The sequence below is a fragment of the Petaurus breviceps genome, unplaced genomic scaffold, assembly GCF_028583685.1.
Source record: "Petaurus breviceps papuanus isolate PSGF00001 unplaced genomic scaffold, PetGlider_PUasm1.0 98, whole genome shotgun sequence".
Classification (NCBI taxonomy): Eukaryota; Metazoa; Chordata; class Mammalia; order Diprotodontia; family Petauridae; genus Petaurus; species Petaurus breviceps.
Window position 1 is genome coordinate 28686102 of NW_027187460.1, and position 19144 is coordinate 28705245.

Consider the following 19144-nt stretch of genomic DNA (forward strand, 5'->3'; position numbering starts at 1 on the left):
CTAAACCTGCCCATTTCTCCGTGGTTCCCAGACTGCTTTGTTGTTGGTCCATTCTTCTTTCAGTCCTTGTCCCCTATAGTTCTTGATCATCACAGAGCCCCCAGAGCTTAAAACCTCTCCCTCTTTTCTCCTTAGCAGTCCATCACTGTTCCTAGTAGAATGGTACTTTCCTTGTTCTCTCAGTTCTACCAGAAACTCAGTTTGACCTGGAAATTTTACCCCACCTTTGTAAACTTTGTATTTCACTTGGTGGGCTATGTGCATGACCACCCAGTGCACTGGAAGAAAGGAACACCTTTTTCATTTTGGAGAAACTGGTTTTTCTGAAGATTTTATGCCCCTGATGACTGTTAGATTCCTTCCCACTACCCCACTAGCCATAGGTTAAAATGATAAGAAAAAATGTAGAGGCCACTGAGGGATAACTGGGACAGCTGTGTAGTACTATGGATAGAGTATGGACTTGGAATCAGAGAGAGCTGGGTCCAAGTCCTACCTCAGACACTTACTGGCTATGTAACCCTGAGCAAGTCACTTAATCTCTCCCAACCTCAGTTTCCTTATCTATAAAATGAGTATAATAATTTCTAATCACCTCTAACCTTCCTTTCTTTTCAGCTTGCTTCTGCCCTTGACTTGCCCCTTCTTCGCATCAATCAGGCAAATAGCCCTGACCTTCTCAGTGTATCCCAGTATTATTCTGGAGAGTTGGTTTCCTATGTAAGAAAGGTAAGAAATTATATTATGCACTTCATTTTTGTTGCATGATAACCACTGTAATTATTAAGCGAGTGAAGAATATTCTTTTAAAATAAATGTGAATCTGTTCTCCATGAGGCACAGTGATTTTTTTTTTTAAGTAGATTGGAAACAATTACTTAATGTCCTACTTAAAAAACCTTCGGTGGCTAAAATGTAGTAGGCAGAGTAGAGAAAACACTGGCCTTACAGTGAGAAGACCTGGACTCAAATGCCACGTTGGATGTTTTCTGCCTGAGTTGCCTTGGGCAAGTCCTTTCACCTCCTGGGGCCCCCATTTCCTGAACTACAAAGTGAGAGAGTAGGACGAATTGACTTCTGAGTACCCTTCCAGTTCTCATCTCTGATCCTGATTCATCTCTAAGGTCCTCTGATTATCCCCACTGCCTTCCACTTCACCTACTGTCTCCAGCCTTCTTTACCAGCCTGATCTCAAACTCCTACACTTTATGTCCTTCGGACTCCAAGCACACACAAACACATCTTAGACTTTTCCACCTTCATCCCTTTGCCCAGAGTGTTGCATTTACTTTCCATGTACATTTTATGTATTTTATGTACATAGTTATTGGTATGTTATCTCTCCTATTAGAATGTGAGCTCTTTGACGGTAGGGACTGTGTTTAGCATAGTGCCTGGCACATAGTAGGCATTTAATAAATGTTTGTTGACCGACTGCCCTCAAGCAGCTTAATTTTCATTGGAGAATTACAACTTGGATACAAATAAACATAGTACAAGGAAAATCGAGGCTGGAGAGATTGTTAATGCCTGGGGGGAATCAGGGAAGGATTCATAGAGCTGATGGCAAGTTAGTTGAGCCTTGTCGGAACACGAAGATTCTGAGAGGATGATGAAGAGGAATACATTCCAAAGAGCAAATGGCTTGTGGCATTGAGGGGAGTATGGAGTATTGAGTATGGAGGGGTAGCTCAGTGTAGCTGGAAAAGAGGCAGTGAATCGGAGCGGCATGTGATGGCATCCAGCTGGAAGTCAGGAGAGATGAGGGGTGGCTGTCTGGATTTGGGAGTCATCTACATAAAAATAATTAAACTCATAGAGGGTGACAGGATCTTGAAAAAGGGTGTGTGGAAGGAAAGAAGCAGACAGGTCCGGGCCAGCCCTCTGGGGCACACCCGCATTAGGAACAGAAGATGGAGCCTGACAAGGATAAGATAGTCAGAAAGATAGGTGGAGAACCCAGAATGAGTAGCATCTCAGAAGCCAAGAATGGGGGTGCGGTCGGGGGAGAGGAGCAGGGAGGGGCAGCAAGAGACAGGGGGCAGCAGTAACTGAGTTATAAAAATGTCAAGAACAATAGGAATCAAGAAAAGGCCTTCACATTCAGGTAAGAAGACATTTAAGATGTCATTTAGTAGCTTGAAGAGAAAAAGGTTCTAGGCAACAGATGGGGCTAGAAACAAAATTTCAAGGGACAGAGAAGTGAGTGGGTGGTGAGGAAGAGGGGACAGCAAGAGTAGATTTTGATATGAATTTGGCAGTGAAAGAAAGGAGAAATGAAGATAGCTGGAAGAGATGTCAAGTGAGGTTATTTTTTTAAGGCTGGACTGGTGAAAGAACAAGTATATAGTGAGTCATTGATATTAGAAGGAGAGCTTGAATATGTATGAGAGATAGTCAGTGATGTAGGAGTCAGGAGGAGAGGGGATCCAGGGCACAGGAAGACTGGCTTTGGAAAAAGAAAGAGCCACCTCTTCCTCAGAGACAAGAGTAAAGAAGGAAAAGGTGTGAGAGAGTATTGGGGCTATAAGGTATATATATAGGTGAGGAGGAGGGAATTTATGGCAGATAGCCCCTCCTTTCATCTTAATAAAGATATTCATTGACTGGGGCTATCCAGTTAATGCTTTTTTCCCTTTATTTCTTCTTTAAAGGTTTTGCAAATTATTCCAGAAAGTATGTTTACTTCTCTTCTGAAGATCATAAAGCTTCAAACCCATGATATCATCGAAGTGCCTACCCGGCTAGACAAAGACAAGCTAAGAGACTATGCTCAGCTGGGCCCACGATACGAGGTTCCTTTGACATTTAAAGTTTTGCATTTTTGTGTTTTGGACCAGAAATTGTAATCTCACCCCCATGCCATCCAAGGGAACTTTAGCCATTTATCCCACACACATGAAAATCCATCTTGATTCCACCTTCAAGGAAGGAGACTTTTTCCCCCTCTTTGCCAGCCCTTACATGACTTAACAATTCCTAACCTTGACAAAACCTTCATCTTATTATTACCCAGCTTCCTTAGATTTGGTTTTAAGGTTCTTTGTTTCTATTCACTTGTCAGTGGAAGCTGGCCATAGCTCATCACAGTCCTCTATGTGATCTTCCCTTAAAAATGAATACTAAGTTTTTCTTTAGCTTAAATAGTCTCTGTAGGCTAAATAGACCTAAATAGGCTGTCTATACTGCCTCAAAGACTTTTTTCTACCTAGGTTTAGACAAAAGGTTTTAAAAGCTATGTAGAGTGAAAGTTGGGAATGAAACTGATTCTTGTTAAGTATTCAAATTAATTCAGTGGAACTCAGTCACGCATCCCTAAATCTAAGAGCTTGGCCTTCCTTCCTGTCAGCATTTAGTACAGGGTCCTCACATCTGCTTCCTTTGTTAAGTGGCTTTTGTTGATACTCAGAGAAGTTGGGAGACCAAGAGTGAATAAAATATAAAGGGAATCTTCAGACTCTTAAAATGTAATTAGAAGAAGTCTTAGAGATCATCTAATCCAGTTGTCCTATTTCATAGAGCAGGAACCCAACGCCCAGAGAAGTTAAGTGACTTAACCACAGTCCAACAGTGGGGGGTAGAACCAGTGCTGTCATCCAGGCTGGCATCATTGTCAGTGCAGCCAGAGGTTGAAGAGGCAGGCACCCATGTCGCTGTCCCCTTCAGCCATTCAGCTGATCATTGGTGTTTCTTTTACTTTCCATAAAAATGGCTTCTGTCATTTATCTTAATTGTTTCTTTCTGTTAAAGGTTGCCAAGCTTACCCATGCTATTTCCATTTTTACTGAAGGCATCTTAATGATGAAAACTACTTTGGTTGGTATTATCAAGGTAATAACCCTTGGAGGGACCTTTTTAACCTTCAGAATCAGAAGGCAGATTGTTGTACCTTATATCTATTTGCCCACAAATAGAAAACTGTCACAACTTGCTGATTACAGCCCATTCCATTCTCTGGTCAATGACTCACTTTGCTGTTTTGACACTTCTGTATGCATGATGGGATTGGAAATTAGGAGCTGAAAGCTCTGTCATTGGTGCACTGTGGGATCTTATTCATTTTTTTTGTATATTGACAATGGAAAGGGATAGTAAGGCCTTGTTTTATATCATACTTAAAGTTGGTCTTGGAGCTACTTGTTTCTACATCTGTACAGAAAATAACATGTATTGCTTCAGAAGCCATCTTTTAGTATTCCTTGCAAATTAGGAGAAAATGTCTCTAGTCCCTTACATTGAAAAATAATAAAGACTGATGCTTCATGCTGTATAGAACTTTTTTATTTTCCAAAGCATAAAGTTTATACTTATTCATTCATTTGGTAACCATTCATTGAATGCCTATTTTGTGCAAAGTATGGTGGTAAGCACTGGGATAGATACAGAAGTAATCACAGCAAAGTCCCTGCCCTCATGAAGCTTAAAGTCTAGTGCAGGGTGAGGGGGGGGGAGAGAGAGAGAGAGAGAGAGAGACGACTCATGGATACAACAAACAGAAATGTGGAGAAATCTAAATGCAAAATAGTGTATGATGAGAATGAAAAATTGAAGCGGAAAGACCAAAAGATAATTTCTGACTAGGAGGTTCATGGAAGAGGTAGCATTTTAGCCACCAGGAAAGACAGGGGAAGACGGGAAGAAGAGGATGTAGAGGAGGGGATTTTAGCCATAGAGAATGACATGGAATATGATGTACTTATCTAGCCAGATCCTCACCTTCCTTTTTTTGAGAAATGGAGCTATTGCTGATGGCTCAAAACTATACATGGTATAACAGGATCCAAAATGATGTGGGCAGGCTAGAGCAGTCAGAAAGGATAAAATGCTAGCAGGAAATCAATGCATAGTCCTGCATTCAGATTCAAAAGGTCAGTTACACAGTCAAGCGGTAAGCATATATATTAAGTGCCTCTTATAAGCCAGGCGCTTGTGCTATCCACTGGTGGTAACATACATAAAGCATGAAGCAATCAAGTGTGTAACAAGGGAGGTATAGAAAAACAGGACTAGAGAAGTGTATCCAGAACAAGGATGATCCCCCGAACTCTGCCCTGGTGAGGTTGCTTTAGGGATATTTGCTCAGTTCAGACTGCCACGTTTTGTGGGGTTTTTTTGCCTTTTTTGGAGGACAAGTGGGGTTAAGTGACTTGCCCAAGGTTACACGGCTAGGTTTTTTTGTGTATGTGGGTGTTAAGTGTCTGAGGCCAGAACCGAACTTGGGTCCTCCTGACTCCGGGGCTAGCGCTTTACTCACTGCGCCACGTAGCTGCCCCCAGACTGCCACATTTCAGGAAAGACACTGACCAAAGAGAAAATGTCCAAAAGAAGATAACTGGCATGGTGAGGACTAGAAAACAGTCATTGAAGGAACTGAGGACATTTAGTCTGGAGAAGAGAAGGCTTAAGAACATAACAGCTGAGGTTGGTTATTTAAAAAGAGTTGTTTAAAGTCTTCAAAAAGACTTGGCCAGAGGTCAGAACTGGGAACAGTGGAGTAGAATTGCAGAGAGACATACTGAGACTGGATTTGAGGGAAAAATACCTCCCTAACAATTAGAGCTGCCGCAAAGTGGAATGGACTGTCTTAGAAAGAAGTGGGTTCTCCTAGGAGATAGAGATGTCTTCAAGCAAAGGCTGCATGATTACTTGTTGGGGTTGTTATAAAAGGAATTCTTGGTCAGGTAATGGTTGAAATAGCCTCTAAGATCCCTTCAGACCCTGAGAATCTGTAAAGGTAGGACACAGTTTGCTTCTATTGTCTCCCTAACCACAGCAGCAAATTACATGGCACAGACTAGAAAGACAAGCCAGTGATTCTCTGAGGAAGGAACATTGCTGAGTCTTCAAGGCAGCATTGTTGCACGGTGTGCACACAGACACACACACATTTGGTCTACATACAGGCTTAACTTTCTCCTAAGGCACATTGCTGTGAATGCTACTCATCTAAATTCAGATCCATTCCCTTTGTTTCCTCCAGCCACCTATGTCCAGTGCCAAGATTAGATACTTGTTAATTTCATCTTGTTAATCATTAAAATTGATAGTTTATAACTGAGAATTAGCAAATGTGACAATTTTGGAGCAAATTGAAATCTCATTAAGGGCAAGCCCCTTTACAGTAACATCTAGTAAAACTATCAGTGTCCCCATGTTTCCCCAAACAAACCAAATCCCAGATTAGTCGGTAAAGGGAAAAAACCTAGTCTTCTGCTAAGAGTTAGAGAACAACCTTACTGTCCTTTAGAAGCCCCTCTCAATTAGAGTTCTTAAAGATTTTGTCTTCATTTTCCTAACTCATTTATCCTTTTTTTTTGGTTCTGACTTAGGTGGACCCAAAGCAGTTATTGGAAGATGGGATAAGGAAGGAGCTGGTTAAACGTGTTGCTCTTGCTCTTCACAGAGGACTCATCTTTAACCCTCGAGCCAAGGTACAGCCAGAGCAGTCTAAAACAGTCCCTTTTCTGTATATGCCACATAAAACAGTATAGAATATGATGCTTACATCATGTGCCACCCAAAGTTTCCATTCGTATTTTAATTCCTAGCTTTTAAAAAAGAAACAAAGAATTATTTCCTCCTGTCACTTGTTAGTTAGTCTACCCATATTCAATTTTTGAACTAACACTTAAGATTCAGAAAAATCACTCACTTTTTAAGGGTATCTCAGACTCCTAAGGGATCTTGCTTTGCCTTAGCTGTTAGAGAATGTGATTCATTGTATCAGGAGAAGGAACCCAAAACTGACAAGTGAAATGTATTTCAAATATATTAAGTTTTAAATGTTTAGAACCATGTATGTAATTAGCAAGTAATTTTCTATACTAACTTAGCCTTTTAATTGATTTGTTTATTTACTTTTAGTTGACATCATTCAGTTCCACAGTCCCTTGAGTTTCAGATTTTCTCCCCCTTGTCTCTCCTCCCCCTACCCATCATGACAGCATGCACTCAAATATAGGATCTACAGATATCTTCACATTAGTCATTAGTCAGGTTGTAATAGAATTATAACTGATGGAATGATCAGTGGGCAAGAGGAAACAAAACAAAACAAGAAAAAGAAACACAGCAAACAGTTTGTTTCCATCTGCATTCAGACCCTGCATCTCTTTCTTTGGATGTGGATATCTCTTTCGATCCTGAGTCTTTTGGAGTTGTCTTATAACCTCATATTGCTGAGAGGAGCCCAGAATATTGAAGTTAGTCGTCACACATACGTTGTCTCTGTGATTGTGTAGAGATTTCTCCTGGTTCTGCTCTTCTCACTCAGCATCAGTTTATAGGAGTCTCTCCAGGTTATTTTGAAGTCTGTCTGCTCCTCACTTCTTATAGCACAATAGTATTCCATTACATTCATATACCGCAACTTGTTCAGCCATTCCCCAATTCATGGGCATCCCCTTGATTTCCAATTCTTTGCCACCACAAAAAGAGCCGCTATAAATATTTTTGTATATACAGGTCCTCCTCCCACTTCTCTGATCTCTTTGGGATGTAACCCTAAAAGTGGTATTGCAGGGTGAAAGGGTATGCACTTATTTATAGCCCTTTGGGCATAGTTCCAAATTGCTCTCCAGAATGACTGGATCAGTTCACAACTCCACCAACAATGCATTACTGTCCCGATTTTTCCACATCCTCTCCAGCATTTATCATTTTCCTCTTTTGTCATCTTAGCCAATCTGACCAGTGAGATGTGGTACCTCAGATTTGTTTTGATTTGCATTTCTCTAATCACTAGTGATTTAGAACATTTTTTCATATGCTTATAAATATCTTTAATTTCATCTTCTGAGAACTGTCTGTTCATATCCTTTGACCATTTATCAATTGACTTGTATTCTTATAGATTTGACTCAGTTCTTTGTATATTTTAGAAATGAGGCCTTTATCAGAGATACTGGTTGTAAAAATTCTTTCCCAATTTTCCATTTCTCTCTTAATCTTGGTAACATTGGCTTTATTTGTACAGAAGCTTTTCACTTTTATGTAATCAAAATTATCCATTTTGCATTTTATAATGCTCTCTAATGCTTGTTTCATCATGAAATCTTCCCCTCTCCATAGATCTGACAAGTAAACTATCACTTGCTCTCCCTGATTGCTTACAGTGTCAGCCTTTATACCTAGATCATGCACCCATTTCAACTTTATTTTGGTGTATGGTATTAGATATTGGTCTATGTCTAGTTTCTGCCATACTATGTTCCAGTTTACCCAGCAGTTTTTGTCAAATAGTACATTCTTATTCCAAAAACTGGGTTCTTTGGTTTTATCAAACAGTAGATTACTGTAGTCATTGGCTGCTAAGTCTTGTGTACCCAATCTATTCCATTGATACACTATTCTGTTACTCAGCCAGTACCAAGTAGTTTGGATGACTGCTGCTTTATAATACAGATTAAAATCTGGTATGGCTAGGCCACCTTCCCTAGCATTTCTTTTCATTAATTCCCTTGACATTCTGGACCTTTTGTTCTTCCAAATGAATTTTCTTACTATTTTTTCTAGCCCTACAAAGTAATTTTTTGGTAGATTGATTGGTATGGCACTAAATATGTAATTTAATTTAGGTAAAATTGTCATTTTTATTATATTAGCTCGACCCAGCCATAAGCAACTAATGTTTGTCCAGTTAGATCTGACTTTATTTGTGTGAAAAGTGTTCTGTAATTGTGTTCATATAAGTCCTGGGTTTGTTTTGGCAGGTAGATTCCCAGATATTTTATAATGTCTATAGTAACTTTAAGTGGGATTTCTCTATCTCTTGCTGTTGGATATATACATATACATATATATATATATTGCTGTTAGAGATATATAGGAATGCCAAGGACTTATGTGGATTTATTTTATATCCTGCAACTTTGCCAAATTTATTTATTATCTCACATAGTTTTTCACTTGATTCTCTAAGTATATCATCATATCATCTGCAAAGAGTGATAGCTTAATCTCTTCTTTGCCTAATTTGATTCCTTCAATTCCTTTTTCTTCTTTTATTGCTACTGCTAACATTTCTAGTACCAAATTGAATAAGAGGGGTGATAGTCGACATCCTTGTTTCACCCTTGATCTTATTGGAAATTCTTCTAGCTTATCCCCATTACATATAGTACTTGCTGATGGTTTTAGATAGATACTACTTATTATTTTAAGGAAGACTCCATTTATTCCTATACTTTCTAGTGTTTTTAATAGGAATGGGTGTTGTATTTTGTCAATATATTTTCAGATATTTAAGCTTTAAATGCTTAAAACTATGTATGTAATTAGCAAGTAATTTCCTATACTAACAACCTAAAAATAAGTTATAAAAACTGCCAGCCTTCACTAAATGTTTTCAGGACATCTTTTCCATGGCAATTACAGTAGTAAAAAAGGAATGAAACCAGCATTCTTTTCTACGGCTCCCCATGGTGAGTTAGAAAGTAGTTTTTTCCAAAGTTGTTTTAAGCTTTGGCTTTACATGCTTGTTGAGGAATCATTTAATGTCACCTCTACATCTCCTTCTAGGTTGATATAAATTGGAGTAAAACGCACAAGCTATCCCATTTAATGGACTTAATCTTTCTCCTTTGCACAGCCAAGTGAACTGATGCCCAAGTTGAAAGACATGGGAGCTACCATGGATGGATTCCATCGTTCTTTTGAATATATCCAGGACTATGTCAATATTTATGGTCTCAAGATTTGGCAGGAAGAAGTATCTCGTATTATCAATTATAATGTGGAACAGGAGTGCAATAACTTCTTAAGAACAAAGGTATTTAATTAATAGATTTATAATTTATTTGAGTGGATTTTGTGTATATCAGAACCTTAACAATACAGAAACTCAGAAATACCAAAAATATATTTTAAAATAACTCCTTAAAGCAATTGAAAGAAATATGTATTGATCATTTAGCAAATATTTAATACCTACTCTGTCCTAGATAGTGGGACTTCAGGGAAATTAAAAAGAAATAAAATATGTTCCTTGCCCTTAAGGAACTTACAGTCTACTAATAGATATGAAATAAAGACAAATGACTACAATACAAAATAACTTGTGATAAGTGTTGTATTATATTTTGGTACAATTCAAGGACTATAGGAATCCAGAGGACATAGTTCATCCATGGCCAGGATAACCAAAGGCTTCATGTATGGATAGCAAGTGTACTAGGCTTTGAGGGATGGGTATGATTCTAGTATGTGAAGATGAGTGGAAGAGGGCATTTCAGCCAGAGCCTTAAGCAGGCTTACAGAGACAGGGATGGCAGGAAAGACCAGGTAAATCGGGGCCAGACTGTGGGAGGTGCTGCTGAGCAGAGATTTTATTTAATGGGCAGTAAGGAGCCATGATTCTAACAAGCTAAATTAGAAAGTGGGGATGTTAGCAAGGCAGAGAAATTAGCCTAGTAGAGTATTGCAATGCTATAAGTGAAATGAATGAATGGATTTTTTATAAAAAACCCTTACTATTGGGCAGCTAGGTGGCAAAGTGAATAGAGCACTGGCCCTGGAGTCAGGAGGATGTGGGTTTGGATCCGTCCTCAGACACTTAACACAAAAAATAGCCGTGTGACCTTGGGCAAGAGTCACTTAATACCAATTGACCTCCAAAAAGCAAAAAAAAAAAAACCCTTATTATGTGTAGAGCACTGGGGATGCAAAGAGAAAAATAAAATCATCCCTGCTTTCAAGGACCTCACATTCTAATTGAGAAGGTCAGCTTCAGAGCATATGGAGGGAATGGGATTGAAGCAGAGCCAGGACTCTGGCTTCCTTTCCAGAGGAATTTAAATGAAGGTCAGCATCCAGCAAGGAAGGGGAAAGAGGAAGGTAGCATTGGAAGGAAATTTGGAAGGGATGTAACTACAAAGTAGCTGTGTCTTCAGGGCCCACTAGATAGTATCCAGGCCAGGCAAGCTGGGACAAAGCAACAGCCCCCCCCACATTTGCCCCCAGCTAGACGTGCAGGACTAGATCAGGGTATGCTGTATGAACTTAGGCCTATCATTTACATTCCCAAAGCCCTGCTCTCTCCACCTACAGAATAAGGGGTTGTACTGGCTGACCTTTGTGGTCCTCTGTTGCCCTAGATATATGATTTTATGACCATCCGAACTAGGTTGGTGGCACCAGAAATAGAAAAAGAGGACAGAAAATAAATTGTGAAGGCATATAAGAGGGAGGATGTGTGGCAAGAGCTCTGAACTTGGAATCAAGAAAAATTCAGGCTTAAATCTCAATAAGTAAACATTTATTAAGCACCTGCAAACTGTATGACCTTTAGCAAATCACTTAAACCTCTCTAAATATTTTATATTAAATTTCAACTACTATTATTAAGTAACAGCCAGCAGGACTCAGCAACTCATTGAATATGGGAGTATATGAAGATTCCTCTGACATATCACTCAGTTGCATTCAGTGAATGATCATGCCATTGATAGAAATAGAGAAATAAGGAAGAAGATTTGGATTTGGATGGTCATGGGAAGAGAGAAAATGATGATTTCAGTGTTAGAAAAATTGAGTTTGGGTTGATAGGTATAACTCTTGAGCTGGTACTTTTAAAGGTCCAGTTAGAGCCAAGAGAGAGAACAAGGCCTGAGATGCTTTTTTGAGAATCACCGTGTAGAAATGAGAGAAGCCATGGGAGAAGATGAGTACACCAAGAGCTAATTTATAAAAACTTCAGTGAAGTAGATTGCACAGCTTCCTCCAGTAACCTATTCTAGAATTTAACAGTTATCTAGTCATTGCCCTTGAGTTGTTCAGTCTTTAGAGTTAAATATATCCCATACTCTTTCTCACCTTCATATTTTAAGATAGAAGTTTATTGAGGTAATTGTTATAAACATACACTTAAATTACTCCCACAGGACAGATGATAATAATAATAATAATATAACACTTTGAGATAAATCATATTTATAGGGCAAAAACTGCATTTTTCTGGTCATACAGTTAACCCTTCGCCAATCTTGTATGAGACTGTAAGGCCACTTAAATTTGGTCATTTTTTCCTCATTCATCCATATGGAAAGTATAATGTATATTGCTTACAGACTCTTACACTAGATTGGACTTTAGAAAAGGCTTTGAAAAAGGGAGTATTTATTTTTGTCATTCTTTGTACTGGTATGATTGTAGCAAGAAATTATGTTTTTTTATCTAACCTAATCCAAAATATGCATATGGCTTTCATTTTTAGATTCAAGATTGGCAAAGCATGTATCAGTCTACTCATATTCCTATACCAAAATTCACTCCTGTCGATGAATCTGTAACTTTTATTGGTCGACTTTGCAGAGAAATACTCCGGATTACAGACCCCAAGTAAGTATATTTGAGCTGCGCTAAATCTTGGGCACCCTGGATAATTTAAATTTCTTTTCATAGTGAAGGAAAAGCCCTGGATTTGGTTGTCTAAGCTGAAATATTAACTCTGCACTAAGTGTTCAGGAGCAAGTCATTTAGTTTGTCTGGTCATCAGTTTACTTTCTGTAAACAGGATATAATGCATTTAGTACTTCTGCCTCACAATATTATTGTGACAGAAACCTTTTACACCTTAAAGCACCATGTAAATGTATAAATTTATAGAATATAAAGATGATAAATGTATACATCTGTATAGAGGAAGGTATAGCTGTCATTTTTTATACAGTTAATCTGTTTCCAGATTACATGCTTTCCCAAGTTCCTTGAAAATCACACTCACTGGCAGAAAAGAAATCTCTGTGGTTGTTCAAAATGCTCTGCAGAATAATCGTTCTTTGTTCTTACACCATTGCTAAAGTATTCATAGAAATACTTGAGAGAAATTCACCATTGATCTGGGGGCTTGCCAGGGTGATGGATGGCTTCTGTTCAGCCCCTTCTGTCTCTTCAGTCATTTCTCTTTTTCTTCCCCATCACAATGAGTGATGACTGGGTCTCTAGAATTTTGTTCTGAAGAGCCCTCAATGCCCCCTTTTAGAGTGAAGTTCTCGTCATTTCTATTTTGTCAACCAGTTCTTTCTTTGTCAGAATTTAATACAGAATAGTAAAACCTCTCTTTACTCCCTCCACTTTTCTAAAAGGTAAAATTGTAATCGAAAAAAGAATTTCTTAGCCAGTGTATTCTCACTAATAATTCTCATTTCTGTAAATCTCTATAATAATATATAACAACTGGCATTTATATAGAGTGGGATGGGCAGTCCATTGAGCCAGTCCATCAGTTCATATATCTTGGATGGACACTATAATTGAACAGTAACATGGGCCCAGGATTGCTCAGGAGTAAGAGAATAAGCTAGATTTTGAATGGGAAGCTGGACTAGGCTTTCAGCAGGCTCAAGCTACTGTAGGTGACACCATGGATAGAGCACTAGACCTAGAGTCAGGAAGACCTGAGTCCAAATTCAGCCTCAGAGACTTAGTAGCTATGTGATGACCCTGTTAGAGTCATCTAACCTCTTTTTGCCTCAGTGAGGGGAGCTCATAAAGTCTTCCTGTGTCTTTCTCCATTCTCTGTAGACGTCATTTCCAAAAACAGCGCACTTACGTTTCATTGCATTCACGTAGCTGGATTCGCTTCATTTCCCAAATGATAGGCATCTAGTTTGTTTCTAGTTCTTTGCTGCTGCAAAACATACTGCTAAACATATTTTGTTGTTTATGAGGCCTTTCAGTCTTTGACCTCCTTTGGGGCATGTGCCTAGGGATCTCTGGGTCAAAGTTTATAAACATTTTAATCACTTTCTTAGCGTTGTTACAGATCGCTTCCAGAATGGTGTCTTCCATAGTCCCTCCAACATTGATTATTCCCATCTTTTGTCATCATTGACCGTCTGCTAGGTATAAAGTGAAAATACCCCATCTTTTTAACCCCAGTATTCTCCCAGGCAGGCAATATGGTTACAAATCAAAGAATGTCATAAGCTCCAAAGAATCACAATGATGCATTACCCAAAGGGCACTAGTGAATATAAATAGGCTACAGCATTCTTTTTGTGTCCCCATCTCCTGGTGGAGTGCCTTGTACATGGTAGATGATTAATGTTTGCTGAATTGAATTATTGATAAGGCATCACCATAAAAAATATGAACCAAGAAACATACAATCAGAAAAATTGATGGACTAGTCATGTCACAATAGTGAAGGATAATAGATAGATGGCATGAGTGTTCTTTGCCCTCATACCCTTTCATCTTAAAGACCAGCAGGAAAACCTTGTAGTTCCTTTACAAGGGTTTATGAGAGGACGTGGACAGAAATTACACAAAATGAGATTATGGGCTCTGTGCCCTTGGAAGAAATAATCACATCTCTGGGATTATGGATGCTCTGAAGTATTAATGTTTTCTATAAAGGTTTATGGTTCATAAAAACACTTTCCTCCCAATAGCCCTAGAGATGGGTAGTACCAAGTATTACCATCCTCGTTTCACAGATGGAGAAACTGAGGCTCAGGGAGGTGAAGTGATTTGCCCATCTCACTTAGCTACATTAGCAAGCATTGCTCTGGGGCCTAGTACCTGCCAGGCACTGGGGAGACCACCATCAGAATGAAACAACTCCTTATCTCCAAGTAGCTATTTGATCAGGAGAGAAATCATCTACATAAATAAATATATACAAAGGGACTGAACCCTTGATGTCATTGAAAGAAGAAGTGTCCAGATGAGGAAATGCAGCCCATGTAGGTCAGCACCTTGTCTACTAATTATAATATTAGAGAATTGCCTAGAATACTGAGAGGATATGTGTTTTGCCTGAGGTCATGAGTAGGCCAGGGAAAGGAAACAAGTGTATATTAAGCTCCTACTGTCCTTTGCACTGTACATTCACAGATATTGTTTCATGGAGGCTTAAACCCAGGTCTTTCTGGTTTAGAGACCAGCTTTGTCTCTCTCCTTCTCTCTCTCTTTCCCTCCCTGTTCCTCTCTCCCTTCCCCCTCCCTCCTATGCCACACTTCCTCCTTTAAATACAAAGTACCTGAAAAATAAATACCAGATACATTTACAAGGGGCAGACACTAGTAGCTGAGGACAGGGGAAGGAAAAGAGATCAGGAAAGGTCTCGTGTAAAAATTGGCCAATGATTGGATATGCCAGGGAAGAATAGTGATAAGTCAAGGACATTGCTGAGGTTGGGAACCCAGAGTTACAGAAGGATGGTGGTTACAAAAAAAGGGAAGTTCAGAAGAGGTGGGCTTGTCCTCAGCAACATTTGAACCCAAGTCTCCTGACCTGTGGCTTGGTGCCTTTTCACCATAGCACATTGGCTCTCACTACAGCATCAGTCCCAGAATCTTCATTTTGTCAAGATAGAGAATACTTGATTGGATGATTGGATGTTTAGGCAGTTTCATAAGTGTCCTGGGCTCTGTGGAATTGTGATTTTGATAAAATGCCCCAGTGGTTGACCAAACCCAAAATGTGTTTATAAATAAATTGACGTCACCTTTGCAGGGCACTCTAGTGAATGAAGTGCTTTCGCGCTTAGTCCTTGACCCTTTCACTTCAGTGTTTTTCTTGTGGATTGATCTAATGGCAATAATGGTGTAAATATTTCAGATAAAATTGACACAAATAGCTAATACATTAGTTGCCAGAATCTGAATCTGAAAAGACTTTATTAAAACCTAAAATGGAGGACTAAAGTGAACAGGTTGAAATTTAGCAAGATCAATTTAAAGTCCGCCTGTGGAAAGCAAGGCTCTGACTTCAGGCTGATACACAGTCAGCTTTCCTCCCTGATAACTTGTTCTTTCACCTTGCATTCCATATGAAACTTTCCTGATCCCAAAATACTCTAAGTACAGAGACCTAAAAAGCCTGCTTGGCCTTTTTGTCCCAGGAGGTGATTCGCCTCTATAGTGGTAGCTGCCATTCTTCTAGAGTGCTTTATTAGATACATTATCCCATTATCCCATGGTCAGTGACCTTCTAGAAAGGAAAGTGATGATTCCAGAGAGCTTCAGGAACAGGTCACAGACTACCCTGACTTGCTCTTTTTTGAGTTACTAAACTAGTAGATCAGGGAGGGGTGAAATATAATTTGCCTAGACTTACACGAACATTTGATGTAAAGTATTTCATATGATTGTTGTGGAGGAGATAGAGAGATGTGGACTAGCAATAGAGTTTTGATCTATTCTGAGCTCATTGAGATGTCAGAGTCAAAGAGTAATAGTTGGCAGTTCAGTGTCAGCTTGGCAGAATTCCCCAGCAGAGTGCCCAAAGAATCTTGTGCTTAGTCCTATGTTATTGAACTTTTTTTTTCCCAATGATTTGCATAAAGGGATAGTTGGCATACATCACCTTTTCATTTGCTGCAAAGCTAAGAGGAGAAGGACAGATAGTTAATACACTGGACAGTGGTCAGAATCCAAAAAAGATCCTTCATGGTGCAATGGAAGGATCATCAGTTCTGGAGTAAGAGGGCTGAGGTGCCATGAGGCTCTATTTCTTCACCAGCCTTTTGGCATTTATATATGGGGCCATATGGAGATTTATGGCACATTCTAGGCCACAGATCTTTCTTTATTGCAAAAGATTCTGCTGACATGATTTCAAAGCACCAAGTCAATTCACTGCATTGATCACACTAGTTATATGGTGCAAGTCAAGTAGAATTAAAAGTCGTGTGACTGATTTTTTTTCCTGCTTTCAAGTAGTTGTGTTCATATTGGACAAATAAATAAGGTAAGTCAAGGTTTATCACTAAGTCTTGATTATTAAAACCCCTACAGAATTCAATTCACCTTAAAATGCTTGTGTCCATTTTTGTTTTGTTTACTAGAACAACTTCTTATATTGATCAGCTGAACACTTGGTATGACTTGAAGACTCACCAGGAAGTGACCAGCAGCCAACTTTTCTCAGAAATCCAAACTACCTTAGGCACCTTTGGGCTGAATGGGTTGGACAGGCTATTGTGTTTTATGATTGTCAAAGAATTGCAGGTGAGACTGACTTAGGATCCCACTTGTCTTCCTTTCATGTACATCTTATTAACCTCAAGAGAGATGAAAGTCAGTGGTGCTAAATGAATGACTGGAAATTCTTCTTTTAATTTTTTTTGTGTGTCTATAAGTCTTAGTTCATAGAATTACCTATAAGAACAAGTGTATATTTCTGGAACCCATTTAATTACATCTCAGTTCTTACAAACAAAAGCTTTTATCTTGTGAGACATGTGAATTTTACATGTTAGGAGCCAGTGAGCTCCCCAGCCAGGGATCTTCCTAATAGAAGTCGTTGGTGCCTACTTTCTTCTGTCTTCCAAACTGTAAATGAAAAGCAATTCAGAATCGTAGAAAGAGCAACTAAATGGATTTGGAGCCAAGCAAGCTTGGCTTGAACGCTAGCTCTGTTTCCTACTCTTTAAGTGGTTGTCAGTGGGTCATTTCCCCTCTTTGGGTTTCACTTCCCTCAATTGCAAAAAAAAAAAATGAGGGTTGTACTAAGTGAACTGGAAGGTCCCTTCAAATGCTAATATTCTAAGTCCAGTGATCTGTCATGACCACTACAAGTTTTCTAAATGTCTCATATACTTCAAGAACACATTTCAAAGTAGAAATGTATAGCCTTTTTTTTATTATTATTTCTGTAGTGTTCAGGTTTTTGGTAATTTTCTTTTTTCTCTTTTAATTTGATTTCTGTAGAATTTCCTCAGTATGTTTCAGAAAATTGTCCTCAGAGACAAAGCTGTTCAGGATACCTTAAAAGCCCTGATGAGTGTCATCAGTCCCCTAAAAGGCATTGTAGGTAAGTGTCTTTCATCTGATTTGCCAGCAAGTCTAATGTCATCATCCCTCTGATTTACTAACTAGCTAATTGTGTCTTAACTTTCCAGCAAATGCAAATAAAACTTACTTTTCTGCCATTGCCAAAACACAGAAGATTTGGATACCATATCTTGAGGCTATCATGAAGGTAAGCATGTTTGTAAGTTCAGCATTAGGTGGCCTAATATGTGATAGTTTATCCCTCCACTTGAAGATTCTATATTCTCACAAGTATTTTACTTTCCTGTCATTTAAAGTAACTCAGTATCACCATCCTTTCTGTATTCATTGGCATCTTTCACTCCTCTCTCTGGAACCATTCTTATAGCTGGCCCATCCTTGCTTTCTTCCAAACGCTTTTATTCTTGTAAAGAAGAATGTACCTTACAGCTGTGATGGCAGAAATGATTATTTCCTTCCCCAGTGAAATACTGTCTTCCCCTCTCTTTGTAATGAGGTAAAGTTCATCTGGTAAAGAAACACATTAAACTAACCTACTTGGTTACAGAACCAAACATTTGTAGATTGGAATAGAATATATGACCCACTGTGTGTGTGGATGTTAGGAGCCTAAGCTGTTTGGAACATGAACTGTCTTCTGTAAACTAAACACAGTGTCTTGGGTATAGACTAAGAAAAATAAAAGTGATGCGTATTATTTGGTGTTTCTGAATCTGGCTTGTTTTTGAACAACATTATTAATGACCTCCTTACTTTAGGACTCTGAAAGTCACAGAGTGTCGTTCATGGACTCATCATTCTTCTGAGGGGAATAGCATGTTGTGATGGAAAGAGACCAAGATTAGGAGGGAGAGCACCAGGGCTCAAATTCCAGCTCTGCCAATGTCCTCCTTGTGTGACCTTAGGCAAACTCACTTTGTCTCTCTGGGCCTCCATTTCCTCATCTTTATAATAAAGCGTTAGGTTAGATACTATCCATGGCCCCCTTTCTGAGCTAAATACTATCTTCTGCATCCTAGTCTCTTTTTTTGGGAGAGTCTGCCGTGTAAATATTTTGTTCTTGACATTTAACTAAAATAGCTTCTTTTGGGAAATGTTATTAACCATCCAGATATCTCATTGGAGTTTCATATAAAATGGCATCCTCTTTTTCTCATAGTCATATATATATTTTTTTAAAAGGTTCAACAGGGGCGGCCAGGTAGCACAGTGAGTAAGAGCACCAACCCCAGTGTCGGGATCACCTGGGGATCGAATCTGGGCTCAAACACTTAGCACCCACCCAGAAACACCTGGCCGTGTAACCTTGAGCCAAGTTACTTAACCCCAATTGCTTAAAAGAAAAAAAAAAGGTTCAACAGGGGCTTTGGGGCATTTTCTTCTTTAGAAATGCTTTATAAGG

General features: G+C 39.0%; 1 protein-coding gene across 5 annotated transcripts in view; it reads left to right on the forward strand.

Annotated features, from left to right (window-relative positions):
- WASHC5 (WASH complex subunit 5) overlaps positions 1-19144 on the forward strand; it is a 73876-nt gene that overhangs the window by 39198 nt on the left and 15534 nt on the right. For all 5 annotated transcript variants that reach the window (XM_069081197.1, XM_069081195.1, XM_069081199.1 and 2 more), the window contains exons 15-23: positions 619-729; positions 2655-2795; positions 3751-3831; positions 6330-6431; positions 9590-9769; positions 12212-12336; positions 16794-16956; positions 17659-17761; positions 17850-17929. In XM_069081197.1, the coding sequence (XP_068937298.1) occupies positions 619-729; positions 2655-2795; positions 3751-3831; positions 6330-6431; positions 9590-9769; positions 12212-12336; positions 16794-16956; positions 17659-17761; positions 17850-17929 (1086 nt within the window). The remainder of the gene's footprint in view (positions 1-618; positions 730-2654; positions 2796-3750; positions 3832-6329; positions 6432-9589; positions 9770-12211; positions 12337-16793; positions 16957-17658; positions 17762-17849; positions 17930-19144) is intronic.